The 15,013-nt window shown below is 36.9% G+C and overlaps 1 protein-coding gene and 1 long non-coding RNA gene across 2 annotated transcripts in view; one reads left to right on the forward strand and one right to left on the reverse strand.

The window, feature by feature from the left end:
* The first annotated feature begins 615 nt into the window (after positions 1 to 615).
* On the forward strand, positions 616 to 7,293 carry LOC139363774 (uncharacterized). Its single transcript, XR_011624701.1, has 3 exons — positions 616 to 660; positions 2,099 to 2,267; positions 7,158 to 7,293. It is a non-coding gene; the product is annotated as an uncharacterized lncRNA (long non-coding RNA).
* Positions 7,148 to 15,013, reverse strand: part of LOC105467207 (chondroitin sulfate synthase 3) — a 292,371-nt gene continuing 284,505 nt past the window's right edge. Inside the window, exon 3 of the mRNA XM_011716697.3 lies at positions 7,148 to 15,002. Coding sequence (XP_011714999.1) covers positions 13,440 to 15,002 — 1,563 coding nt within the window. The 3' untranslated portion in view covers positions 7,148 to 13,439. The remainder of the gene's footprint in view (positions 15,003 to 15,013) is intronic.

Raw genomic sequence — 15,013 nt, forward strand, 5'->3', positions numbered from 1 at the left:
AAGTCTAGCAAAAACTTGAAATATATTTGTAAGATCAACTTTGCTTTCAACTTGAGCATTTTTATCAGGGAAACACATCAGTAAAACATTTAAATAAATACTAAAATAATAAATTATAAAGGCAATAAAAGTTATTACATTAGCATGTAATAAGTTCTCTGAGAGAGTGTGCAAACAAAATAGAACTCTCAATCACAGAAATAACAGTAATAACAAAAAATGGATAATCTTTATGTCCATTCTTAATTCTCCCTCAAGCAGTGATAAAATGTCAGCATTTCCAACCACCTAAAAAATTCTGCAGAACTGTTTCTGCCTTTCTGACCTGGTTGAGAAATAATGAGAAGAGGATGTCAAGTTCATTAAAAAAAAAAAAGACAAATGATTTTGTCACTAGGGGATACATTAATCTCTTTGTCAGGAGAAAACCTTTCATTGGAGGGATAAGCCAAATACAATCCTAATGTTAAAATTCCATTTCAATTGAAAAGAAGCCTTTGATAACCACACTGTAACTTCAGATGAAATTATTATTTTTAAACGTGTAAGTATGGATATTTAACATTAAAATATCATGTTTCTTCCTAAACAATGCAATTCCAATGAATGGTTATGGACAGCAAAATGAAACAAGAGGAAATGAATAACTGATATATACAGGTGAGCGTTATTTTTTTTTCAGGAGAAAGTTTCTAAGAATTTTCTAGACAAAAACATTGAGTCAGACTTGATTTTCAATTTGGAAATAATTATTATAATGCTTCCTTTAGTCTTTTGAATTGATATAAACAAGAGTTTTCAGCCTAATTTTTTGAGTTATTGACAAGTAAGAGAATTGTGAGGAAAGGAAAAATACACTCACTTTGATAACCAAAGATTAACAGAAAATGAAGCATTTTTGAATAGGAATTAAGACAAAGTATGGCTGATTCCCAGCCCGGACAGTAAAGCAGTTTCATGCTCTGGACACTCCCTTAGCACACCACATACTGTTCAGTTACTAAGAGTTGATCTGAAGAGGGATAACAGTGGACTGTCAGGAGGAAATGTCTCATAAATATTTTCATGATGTGAGCTTTCTGAATGCTAGTAACCTGGATTCAAACATGAATGAGTGGCAAGAACCCTTTGAAAATTAAATTCAGATATGTCCTGGAGAGATTCAGATTTTACTCCCCTGGAACCATTTGTTAGATGACAAAGGGTAGTGATTCTGGAGACATTCTCTTTCTCTTCCCAGAGAGAATTTGTTTATATTAGAAGATATGATTTCTCTTTCTTCTGAAGGGAGGATGGGCAACTATGACAGCCGTTCTATGAAAGCTCAGAAATGTATAATTCGGAGGGTTCCTCTCCTGTGGAACAGACCTCTCTCCTCTTGCACAAACTGGGTACATCTGACTTTCATCACATCACCCTGTAGGGGATTGGGGTGTGGGAAACCAATACAAGATTTTTGTAGGTAATCATTCTGTTTTCTGTGTCAGAAACCTCATGTTTTCTGTCAGGACTAGTAAAGACAGATATAAAACTTAGGAAAGTGGTCTATGGGGTAAAATTCCCTGTCTTGTAGTGAATGCAATGTGGGCTGGGGTTTGGAGCTCCTTGAGTCTGTTAATCAGGTTTCTGTCTTCATCCTTTTTCTATAATGTTCTTCAAATAAAAATATTTTATTAAAGTTAGTGCTATTTGTTTAAAAATATCGCTCAAGATTAAAATTAAGCATTTATTTAATCAATAGAATTGCATAAAACTTTAGCTAAACTCCAAATTCTGTGCATTACCAATTTGGGAGCAAGGGCCAAGTGGCTGTCAGTGAAGCAGAAAATTATTTCTCTCACTTTTATGAAATGGATGAGATTGTTGTAGATGAAGTTTTCCCAATTTGACATGCCCAACCCTGAACAGTGTCTTGCATTAGGTAGTTCTTAGTAAACTTTAATGGGAATAAATTATAGAAGTAGCTTGTTTTAAGACAGAGTATGCATGTGTGTGGCTTCTGATATCAGAGAATCATCCCCAAATCTCATTATAGATTTTAATGTAATGATGAAGCTAACATAACCTGTAACCATGTTTAATATATCCATCATGAAAGCATGTTGTATAACAGAAGAATAATGGTCAACATGGAGGCTAAAAAGGCAGCAAGAAGAAGACAGAGTTCATCAAGTTTTGGGAGACCAGAGTTGTCTGGGCTGTTTCATAGTTCTTCATACGCTTACACTGAAGAAGCCAGAGATAATTGGGAGCTAGCAAAGGGCAAGGTAAAAGTCACATATGAATTTTCTTTCATATAACCCAACTCTCTTTTATTTATATATACTTGTGTGATGGATTTAACATATCAATAGCCATTAGTCATTAGCTTTGGCTAGTCACTTTTCAATTGATTGCTTAGAAGATGCTGCCTTTATGTACTAGTTCTCATTTAGTTGCAAAGTTCATATAGTTGACCTTAAAAAGCAAGTGTGTAACTAGAGTAAGATCAAGACTCTGCAGACATGTGATCATTTTAATTCTCTTTTGTCTTTGTTGCCTGACCATTAGTCGCTGATGCACACTGGTAAAATGCAGGTTTTTATAATTGCTTTTGCATAGAATGCAAGTTTTCAATCTGCCCTAGTTGATATTCTACTAAATATAGTTTAATAAATTCTATAGATGAAATAGGTTAGAATATTATACCCTCTAGAACATGACTGATACATGCACATAACACTCTGATTTAAATTTCATTTATGACTAAAACCAGAATATAGTAACACACATTGGGTGAATAGCCTGCATTTTCCTGTAGCAATGGAAGTGTGAGTAAAGAAAGTCCTTGATGTTGGGAAACAGTCATCTAGTTGGAGTCATCCTGGTAGAGGCTCCTCTGCCTATCCAGGCCACATAGTTTGATGGCAATATGCATTAAAATCATTCATTTTGATTAATTCTAAACCTGTGCTTAACCAAACAATCATTTTTTGCTGTTTGCTTCTAAGAAGGCTTTGGATATTGGAGAGATGATAACATGGGGACAATGAATATGTCTTTGTGAATTAATTGACAACTGCTATCTTTGTATTAAGGACCCCATTGGAATTCTGTACCTGGTAAGATTTGCTAATACAGATCCATTCGTATCAGAATCTGCTCTAAACCCTTTGACAAAGTGGACCCCTGAGCCCACAAGGGTCACTGATAGATGCCAGAGCTGTCCAGATTCCACAAAAATGCAGAACTTCTGTCACAGTGCTGAAACTTCAAACATATGAGAGATTTAAATGGAAACATTAGATGACAATACAAGGACACTCAGAGACACAGTTTATTTTCACATTTTGGAAGAAAAAACTTTTAAAGAGAATCTGCCATAATTGTGCAGAGTAGGGAAAAGAAAGAAAGAAGTCATAGTATCCTTGCTGATATCCTGAAGGATACTTTTAATTCTGGGGTTGCTCTTTTGTGTTTTGTTATTATTACAAGTGGGGAAGGTACTTTTTCCTGCATTACCTAGTATTTAACAAATATTCAGCTTATGGCAAAAGATGGAAGACTTGCTAATACATGTATAAGAAACAAACAGGGTAAAATAATAAATGACACAATGTGCAATGAAGCTCCAAATCCACAAGGCTGAAATGAATGAAAATGGCTTGTTAAGAGAGAAGAGAGATTAAAGAAAGTAGGAGGTAGAGAAGACACAAATGGAGAGAAGGAATAATGAACTGAGTCTGAGATGCCCTCTCCAATCAGGTTCATGCTCTTGACATTGAGATCCCTGAGCAAGGCTCTATTCTAGCATTTGAGGGCACAGCACTGAGCAAGACAGATAGTGAGGGTCCCTGTTCTTATAAAGCACTTTATTTTAGGGAGGAAGGACAAGGGGGTGTATTTTAAAAGTAAATAATGAATATTCCAGATTCATTGTAAACAGAATATACCAGATAGAGGTATGTGAGATGCTGTTTCAATGTGATGAGAATAAACAGAGAAGTAAATGAAAATAACTTGGAGGAGGTGGCAGAAGAAGCTATTAAAGATTGAGTGGTCAGAAAAGCCTCTCTGGTGAGGTAAAATGTGTGGTAAGACCTCAATTATAAAAAGGAACCAACTGAGAAAACTTCAAGGGCAAACTTTCCAAGCTCAGAGAATAACCTGGGAAGAGGCACAAAGGTGGGAGCCAGGTTGGCACACTTCAAGTCCAAACAGAGGCTGGTATGAAGGGAGCACAATGAACCAGGTGGAGTGAGAGAGTAGAGAACAGAGAGGAGACAGGAGCAAGTGCCGTGCAGCAGGTTTTAAACACCAAGGAAAGGAGTTTACATGTTATCCTAAGTAAATTTGGAAAGCTCTAGAGACTTTTAAGAAGAGAAGCATCAATCATGAAACTATCTATGATCCAAATCCTGCTTCTTTTTGGAGTTTTAAAACATCCTAATTCAAATACCAAGTTGAGGCTTCAAAAATCAGTGGAGACTAAATATTCTTAAATATTATTTTGAAACAAAATGAATCCCATGATTTGTAAGGCAATTCCCAGTTTTTCAAACTACATTAATTATTAAATATTATTGGACTTAAATGGACCGTTTGATCTATTTTGAGATACAGTTAAAAAAATCAATGTTTAAAAAATACTTGATGAGGTCAGGGGCAGTGGCTCATGCCTGTAATCGCAGCACTTTGGGAGGCCGAAGTGGGCGGATCACGAGATCAGGAGATCGAGACCATCCTGGCTAATACGGTGAAATCCCGTTTCTACTAAAAAATACAAAAAGATTAGCAGGGCATGGTGGCAGGCGCCTGTAGTCCCAGTTACTCGGGAGGCTGAGGCAGAATGGCGTGAACCCAGGAAGTGGAGCTTGCACTGAGCCGAGATGGCGCCACTGCACTCCAGCCTGGGCAACAGAGCAAGACTCAGTTTCAAAAAAAAAAAAAAAAAAAAGACTTGATGAAATAGCCATGGAAAAAACATTTTAAATGTACAGCCAAATATTATACTATTATAATATCTTCAATTTCTAAAGATTCTGAAGAAACCAATTAGAATGAGAAATGAATTCAGCTATTCTGCCCACGTGGAGGAGAGCCAGCTACATAGAACAAGGAAAATAAAAGAACTACAGGTTAGAATTGCTGGTGAAGGAACAAGTTTCTCCATAAAGATGAAGGCAGTCGTATTAAAAAAAGGTCAAGAAAAAAAGAGAATACAGAAAAATATATAAAAGCACAGAAGGAGTAAGGGACTAATTTTCTTATTAGGAAATTCTCCTTAAAGGACCTCAATTTCTATGCAGTATTTTTTTTTTTGTAAAGAAATATAAAGTTCAAATTTCTTGTCTGAATAAAGGATGCTCAGAGAATAGTACCTGCAACTGATTCACAATAGAGTTTTTGCTGTTGTTGTTGTTTGTTTGTTTGTTTAGAGATGGAGTCTCACTCTGTCACCCAGGCTGGAGTGCAGTGGCATGATCTTGGCTCACTGCAACCTCTTCCTCCTGGGTTCAAGCTATTCTCGTGACTTAGCCTCCCAAGTAGCTGAAATTACAGGCTTGTGCCACCATGCCTGGATAATTTTTGTATTTTTAGTAGAGACAGATCTCACTGTGTTGGCCAGGCTGGTCTGGAACTCCTGAGCTCCAGTGATCCACCTGCCTCGGCCTTCCAAAGTGCTGGGATTACAGGTGTGAGCTGCCGCTCGTGGCCTAGAACTTTTTTTTCTTAACAAAAATATTGTCATAAATTGCCCCATAATATCTGCTTTTTCAAAAATGCACTTGACATTTTTCTATATGACTCAGTCAAAAGTTACTTCATTAAATAATAAACTAATAAATCAAGAAATTATATAGAAGCCGTCAGAGTAGAAACAATGAATCATACATCTTAGAAGCATAAACTTATAGGTTTGATAAACTTATTTATATTTAGGTGAAAAGTAAGCACAATGAATTATACGTTTAAAAAACATATAAGCATGTGATTTTATTCCAAAAGTTATGCAGTCTGGGGAGTTTTGAAGTCTTTCTGGTAGAAATATGTCCCACTATCTGTGAGTCTCATTTTCATAATATATGATATTTTTTAGGATGTTTTATTGTGGCAAAATCATGAATTGTGGCATTATGGACAATCCAGTTAGTTACTGTAAATTGATGCTGTTGAGACAGTAGTTTGAACAAAATGAGATGTCATACTGGCCGTTTGTCTCAAATAAGGCTTTGGTGTATGTTAGCTCAGTAAAAGAAATAAAAGAAGGAAGAAAATGTTGCTGCCAGAAATATGCCATGAATGACCTGATACTAATATAAATACATACCAGCCTTGCTTAAAGAACCCCGTAAAGAATTTCTGAAGGTAGATGGGTAGATACTCTATCCTGTCTATCTTACTGTATACTGGCGAAAGTATGTGCTCTGGACACAGATGAACTTTCTGGGTCCACCTGCGGCAGATGAACCAAACACATTTGAGCTGGGTTGAGTCCCAGAGCAAATTCAGACATTGTCATTTTTGAGAGCAAAATAAATCTCTGAAATTTATTTTGCTCACCTGTAAAATAGGGATAATGATATCTACTTTAGAGCTGATGAAGCTCAAAGAAGATAATTTTTCTGAGTAACAGTGCAGAATAGGTAAGCACTTAATGAATAGTAACTACTAAAATAATAACAATAAAAGCATTTTGCTTTTTCTCCTCCCTTATTGAAGTAGCTTCTTGTATAAAGTAACAAATAGAAGTGTTTGAAAACAAAATGACCTTTCTCTAAATTGACTGCACATTGGGTGGAAACAGGTGTAAATGAAAAAAATGATGATTATGAGCAATGATAATTTATTTCCATTTTTATCACATGCCCTTTCTGATGTCTTAGGCTTATTAAAAGAAATGTTTGTCTTATGTAGAATATAAAATTATGAACATGATCAATATTGAGAAAACAGTGACAACTAAAACATAATTATTTAATATTCCTCATTCAATATAATGAACTATCAGAAATATAAAATACATATAAACATATAATTCATTGTGAATTATTTAGTTTGCAAAGGCAAGATAGTTTCTAAAAATATACATTATATTATTCATGAAGTCTTTTTCTTTAAATAAATGAATAATTAATTCAGTTTCTATTTTCATGCAATCCTTTTTTTCATTAAAGTACAAGCCTGAATATAATGTTGAAAAGATTAATTGAGAAATGGAAGCAATCGAAGGGGATCAAACTTCTCTGCCTTCAGTTTCTAGTCTAAAAACTCAAGAAGCTGTAGAAAAGCCTCTGGCATTCCAGTCGACTAAAAAGAAGTATACTCCAGTACACTTTAAATAGGCCAAGATGACTGAAGAAAAAGAGTTGAAAAATGTATGCTAACTTTGTACTTCAAGCTCATGAATTATATAATAGTAACTTCTCAATCCTCATACTAAAACTTGTAGTCTAAACTGCATGTAGTTTGTATCATCTAGTTTCTAAGTTAGAGAGATGGGGAAGATCTTAATGGCAGGAAAAAAAGAAAAAAATTTTAAAGTAGGTCATCAACATGTTAGAATGGTATGAAGACTAGGAGTCAAGTTAAAAAGCAGAAAATAATGCATTTTCTTAGTACCATGTCTTTAACATTTTGCTTCTTTACTATTAAAGATACTTCTTTTAGAAGTAGGTGTTGGATCCACTTTGGTGGGTATGGAAGAGAAAGGGAAAAGAGCTTGAGAGTCATTGTGGTGACAGAGCATTTAATAGGTTACATATTAAAAATGATTGGAGCTGGTGGCAAACCCTATGATTGGAGGTATTTATTTTCATTTTTATATGAACCTTGTATTGGGATGGTGGCAAACCCTACAGTTGAAGGTATTTTTCATTTTTATATTAACTTAGTTATTTTTGACCAATGTCAATTTGAACCTTTGTTGCAAGAATCAAAATGGAACAACTGAGGTAGATTCATGTCTGTATTTGAAATTCAACTGTAGGACTTAGATTCCATTTGGTTTGTACACACACTTAGCCCCACTTGGACAAAATAAGAAACTGTGTTTGTGGGAGACTAAGGGATAGTGGCTGTGGGAGAACTGAGAAAGAGATGGAAAACAGTCCCAAGGAAGGAGGCCTAATAGTACTGAGAGGTTTGCTTCCAGATGATGCATGTTTTCACAGTCTAGGAGTTTCCACTTGAGAGTATTGTTCCCAAACAAGTTCCAATAAATATTTGCTAATCAGTTAACATTACAGATATGAGCAAGTATTGTGGTTTCTTTGTTGTTGTTGTTACTGTTTTTTTTTTTTTCTGTTGGAAGTCTTTTAACAATAGGACCATTTAATATACAATTTTACCATTCTAATATGATGTTCACCAAATCCTCCAGAATTAAGTCTATAAAGATGGGGGTTGGATGGTAAAGGAATAGCAAAGGTGTACCCATGCATAATGGATAACAAAACTGAAGAATCTCAGCATTGACACCAACCTATAAACACAATACATATTGATTGAATTTGATTGAAATAAAATCCTGCATGGAGTGAAATCCAAAATATGTCTTAGACTTTGGCAGTTTTTGAGATCAGAAAGGAAGAGGGAAATGGACAACTGGGTGTCAAATTGAAGTTGACAATAGAATATCCTGGCACTTTGTGCCAGTGCCAAGTAGTTTGTTGCTTGATGCAGATGCTGACTGTATCACCACCTGGGAGCATGAGTCATTGCCGGTCCCTCACATCATTCCCACCGTCTGTCGTGGCAAGCTTGGCAGCACAGCCAGCATGTGAAGGAGGCTGTGGGGCAGACAGAGGCAGAACCACACTGGCATATCCAGAGGCTCCAACCTGGCACCACTATTGCCACTAGTTGAAAACAAAGGTCTAGGAGGCTCCTGGCCTCAGCACAGGCAGAATGCTCCAACACTGTATGTTTGACAGGGATTAAGATGCTAATAAGAATGTGAATGGGGAAGGTAGGCAAGTAAACAGCACTAAGAACTGATAACAAATTCTTGTATTGTCCCTAAAGACACCGTTTTTCTCATTCACTCTGTAATATCCACAATTGCAGGCTACTTCCTGAAGAGATTGTGCCATCAACAATTAAGCACAAATGAGAGATTAAGTGGACAATTCTTCAGATTACCAGTAGTCTTCAGATTACCAGTATCTACTCTTAGATAGAGATATTGCTAGGATAAGGCACACAAGGTTCCTGTAACTTGTAGGGTCACAGGTACAGTGACTTAGAAAGCAGGAGGTAGCAGGGAAATAAATGTAGCTTGATCATATAATGTAAAATATGTCAAAACCTTAATTTCTCCATATAAATCTTATCATCAAGGTAATATGAAGCTACAGATATTCTGTTGGTTATTTATATTTTACCAGCATAAGCATGTTTTCTGTTGGGTAGGAAGAAGAAAGGAAGAGAGACAGCAATCTCTTTCTAGATCCAGGTCTACCTTAGAATATAGTCCCCAGGACAAGGAAGTCCTAGCTGAGGGTTCAACAGGGTAGGCAGGCCCACAGCCTCTCATGTGAGCAATCTGAAACTATTAGAAGGGAACCTTATCTGGTGAACCCTACTCCTAGAAGAAAGAACTTTCCAGGGCTCCTCTGGAAATGAAATGAGAGTAGCCCAGTCATGGGGCTGCTGTCTAGAGATGGTCTCCAGGTTTCGTATGCTAAAAACAAAGAAACTTCCTAATCTACCTTTTCAGGGAATATTTATTCTCTTGTTTGGACTACCAGTCTACACATTTGAGTGTTTCCTTCCTGTAGTTCCGTATCTATTAACTAGGCATAATGGGCTCAACTCTTAAATTGAGAACTATTTCAGCACTGATAACATTGATTATACCAAGTCCATATGGGTAAAGTGACAGAAAGAGTCAAGCAATTACTTGGTGGTGTTCATCAGTGTGAACAGTTTCTACACTCAGGGGCTGAGATGATATAGAAGGGATATTGTTGGCATCCATCAGAACTTCTGGACAGTTTTTTTCCTTGCTGAAGTTCAGCCATGTTTGAGCAGGTAGACAGAAAAACTCTACCCTTCCCTGACACAATGGTACACAGAAGGATCTAGCAAAGTGGTAGATGCTTGAGATTAAATCCGGAAGAGGCTTTAACTGAGCAAACATCCACAAATTTAGCTCTGCCCAGAAAGAGTGTTCAGCAGGAGCAAACTGACTAGTGGATCTCACATGTGCATGATGTCAGGAGGCCTTTTGCACTCGCTGCCATTGTTTTCTACATCCCTCTAGCAACTGAGAAGCCATGAGGCAGAGTGAAAAAACAGGGGCTTCAGATTCAGACAGGCTTTTGTTTAAATCTTACCTCTACAGCATACCAACTGTGTGAACCCGGGACAAGTTACTTAACCATGTGTGGCTTCAGTTTCCATATCTGTTTAATGAAGAAAGTAATACCAATATTCTGAGAATTGTTCTGAGGATTAAACTTAAAAATAAAATGCATAGTGTGGTGCTGAGTGGACAGCAGATGAGCAGTAAGAAGACATTGAAGGCTGATGAAATTATTCTTGGGGTGACATTGAAACAGAACATCTACAGCTATCCAAATAAGGTAACACTACAATGTATGGACTACTTCACCTGCATATATTGTGCTTTTTTGGTTGCATTCATAGTGTCTTGCCCTTCAAACTTAAAGGCTTTAGGTAATTGATACTACATGGATAGAAAAACACTCAATTTTACTATCATCATTCTCCCCATATATTCAGTGAGGTAATACTGCATTGCCTGTAAAAGATTATATGAAGGCTGAATGCAAAATTATGTAATAGATTTAAAGTATACTAACAGTAGAGTGTATATATGTGTAATTAAGTTCAAATGAGGTCTCTGTATTCCCTGGTTTCATCAGCATGGTTTCATCATATAATACAGAATGCCACTTCATCCCCTGGCAGCTGCTTCATAACTCTCTAAGTCTTGGAGTTTTAAACTAGGCCTTTACATTTATTACCTCTGTAAAACTCCCTCTTATTTCATTTGTCTGAGTTAAAGATCAGTCCCTGATTTCCTTTCTTCATTAACAAAATACTTAATGCTTATTATTTGGTAATAGATCTTCCCAGATGACTATGTTTACTGAATGTTAAAATATTTAGTGTTCAGGAAAATAAAACCTGCAAGAGAGCTAAGTCTTGTAATATAGCAAAGTAAGTTATTAGAGTGAGGGTTTGTGAAAGTCAGAGACAATATTAGAGCAGAGATCAATTTTGAATTGTTGGCCCTGTCAAGATGAGCATTTTAATATCTAAAAATTCCATTAATTATTTTCTAATGAATTTGACATTATTAAGATTACAAGTTATAGTTAAGGATACTGCCATCCTGTTTGTCCTAATATTAAGCAATGATATTTGTTAAGGCTCCCAAAATGTCTTCAGTAAAAGAGATTGTCAATATGTAAGGAATCCATCACCAACGCAAATGATATGTGGCCTCATGGCATTCAGTAAAACTAATGGCAACAATTTACAACAATCACTTAAATCAATTTTGATGCAAATTATTTTTTCATTAAGTAGAAACAGAACATCAAAGTACAGAACAATATGTATAATATACTACATTTTGTGTATAGAGGGTTAAAAAAATAAAATTTGTGCTTCAGAAACTCTAGAAAGACATGCACAAACCACTCACACAGCCCAAACAATGGTCATGTGTGGTCAGGTGACAGATATGGGTGGATGGGGAGTGGGGCCAACAACGTTAGATATTTAAAAATTTTGTTTGATTTTGGAACCATGCAAATGTATTACCTATTTACAAAATAAGACTTTTACAATATGCCTTAATGACACTCCTTTGCATGGATGTTCATTTTCTCTTATACTTCTTTAACCCAATTATGCTTTTCTAGAAACTGGACACCACTGATCCAGGTCAAAGAAAGAATGATATGTAAAGCTAAATGAGATATTTCCTGATGTGTTTTATAAAATTGATGTGATATTAATCATTTCCCCAGTGACTTTTGAGAGACCTACCAACCCATATTAAAGGCAAGTTTTGAGCTGTTCTTGGGTTCGCTTGATCCCAAAGCTGAAGAGATTGAGGAAGGTTTCTCCCAGATCGTAAATTATTGAGTAAAGAAATTGCTCGGCCGGGAGCGGTGGCTCAAGCCTGTAATCCCAGCATTTTGGGAGGCCGAGACAGGCGGATCATGAGGTCAGGAGATCGAGACCATCCTGGCTAACACGGTGAAACCCCGTCTCTACTAAAAAACACGAAAAACTACCCAAGCGAGGTGGTGGGCGCCTGAAGGCCCAGCTACTCGGGAGGCTGAGGCAGGAGAATGGCCTGAACCCGGGAGGCGGAGCTTGCAGTGAGCTGAGATCCGGCCACTGCCCTCCAGCCTGGGCGACAGAGCGAGACTCTGTCTCAAAAAAAAAAAAAAAAAGAAAAGAAAAGAAATTGCTCAGTTAATCACCTATGAAGGCTAGGTTTTCCAGGATAATAATACAAACAGCATACCATAATCCCTTGTTAACTTTTCAAGCCTGCTCAGCAAGCATATTTTGGTGAGTATGAACAGAAACGTATCAAGTATGAGTAAAAGGAAACAACAAAACCTTGTCGGCATTTTTGAAAAAGAATACTGCTATACCTGTGTTTTATTTTAAATAAACAGGTTCTGTCATATTTTATCTTCTTGCCAGCAAATGAAGGACATTATTTCATAAAGCTTCTAAAATGTACATGAATATTTAATTAAATCATATTTCCTTGAGAAAATAAAGTTCATTCGCATTTATAGCAGACAGTTGTGAGGAGCTCATAATTGTCATAAGACCAGGGTAGCCAGTACCGGTTGCTTGTGGAACAAAACTCCTCAATTTTTAAAACTTTTTTTAAAAAATAAACATACAATCATAGGTGTTCATTTACTTTAAAAATTCTAAAGATGAAGAAAATTATTGTCTATATATTTAAGTCCTTGTATAAATTACAAAACTCAAGTTTATGTTACAGAGTCCCTTCCCCATAGGAAGCATAAAGCACTTTTGTGGTACCTTTCACCAGTAAATATTTGTATCACATTGAGTTTGAGAAACCAAATAAAAGTCGATATTGCATCTTTAAGCCCAAAGAGAACATTCTTCTAAGCTGTCTCTTGTGATGAATGAGTTTCAAAAGTCATTTTGATTGCCATGATTTAACTCAATCTCAAATAAAGATATATAAAAGTAATAACACATATTGACTTCAGTAGAAATCTGAAACATCAGTGAACTGCAGACTCTTCTTGCTTGAGGTCAAAAAACACCCTTAGGAAGACAACCAAGAGTAGTTTAAGACCAGGACAACAAAATAAAATTATTACAATAATAATAATAAAAATAACAATAAAATAAAAATAACAACAACCAACAATGAGGTAAACTCCCCTTTAAAAAGGCAAAATGTGTTGCCTGGACTGTCAGGAGAGAGTTCGATTGTACCTGACACCCAAATGTTTTTCTAGCCAGAGTTCAGCCAGTTGCATGGTTGAGGCAAAAGTACTTGCCTTGGATCCTAAGCACATCTTATACTGCTTAGGGTCCAAGTTAGGATCACAATGAACTGGATGGAAAATATGCACCACTCCTACTTCTTGACTTCTAAAGGGCCTTAAGCCAGATAGAATGACTTTATTGTAGAGATCTACATCTTCTAGTCCCCAGCCTTGTATTGAGGTATCAAATCCACCTGCACCTAGAAGATCACTTTTGTAAATACAGGTGATTCCATATCCATAGTCTCTCCAAAATCCAGTCTTTTTTGAGAATACAAAGTAATCATCAGTGGGAGGATTTCCCCCATTTGTTACCTTTGGGTCATACTGGCTAAATATGATGGGATAGTACACCTGTTGTCCCTGAATTGTATTGTCTCTACATCGTTGGAGAAAGTCTCCTCTGAAGATCAAGTCAACATCACAAAATAGCAGCAAAGTGTCATTGTCAAACTGGGCAGAAGCCATTTCAAGACCAAGACCTCTGGAAAACTCTCCCTTCATTGGGATCAGGGTCATTTCTGCTTTGGGGTATTTGTTCTGGTATCCTTTTATCAGCTCAATATGCTTGCTGGAATCTTGGCCAGAATCCCTACTGAAAAGGATAATGACCAACTTTACATTCTGCTTTGGGATAAGACACATGTTTTCAAAGTTCTCCATGAATCTCAAGAAAATGTCATATCTTCCGATGAGAGGAACGAGAATGTGTATTTTCTTTTCATTGTGCCCTCCCATTTCTTTGGCACCTTGAAAAGAGGATAATATCTTTAAAGAATTAGATATAAAGGAGAATGATTGAGTTTCACTGTTAATACTCTCCACAAGACTGTTGACATCTAGCTCTTCGGTTTCTCTGAAGAAAGGCTTGCTGAACAACTGCTGAAGATAGGCATGACGTCTCACTGGCACAGTCAGTTTCCTTCCCTTGTGTCTTTTGTATAAAAGGAGCAAATCCAAAATGTACTCTACCCCGTGCATGGGGTTAACTCTACGGTAGCCATACTGAATTTCCTTGAAGTCAATGAGCCGTCCTCTGCTCTTGGCATTCTCGTTGATCATCTCCATTACCTGTAGGACAGTGTCATCCAGTGCTGTTCTTAAAATGCTACTGAGGCTCTGTCGAGGGGGCTGGTTCTCAGCTGCTGAGTATAGGAGCTTCCCTGTCAGGAACTCCCATTCTATCACTTCATTTCTCTCCCGAGGCTGGAAGTGGTTGAAAGAAGGTATCACTCCCAGCTGCTGGTCCTCTTTGCTCACTTCTGTGTTACTGAGCTTGCTCATCAGGGCACTCTCCCTGTGGAGCTGGATGGTGCGGTAGCGAAGTTCAGAAATTTTGCGGCTGAGCATGTAATTATGCAGCCTGTATTGGTATGCAGGTCTTTTGTTGGGGTGAAGTGTTATAGCTGCATGGATTTTGCTATTGTGAAGGTCTTGGATGTAACCCTTCCGATTGTGTTCATAATTTTCATGGAACAGTTGTTGCATCTGAAAAGTAA

This window comes from Macaca nemestrina, chromosome 6, assembly GCF_043159975.1.
Source record: "Macaca nemestrina isolate mMacNem1 chromosome 6, mMacNem.hap1, whole genome shotgun sequence".
In the NCBI taxonomy this organism is placed as follows: Eukaryota; Metazoa; Chordata; class Mammalia; order Primates; family Cercopithecidae; genus Macaca; species Macaca nemestrina.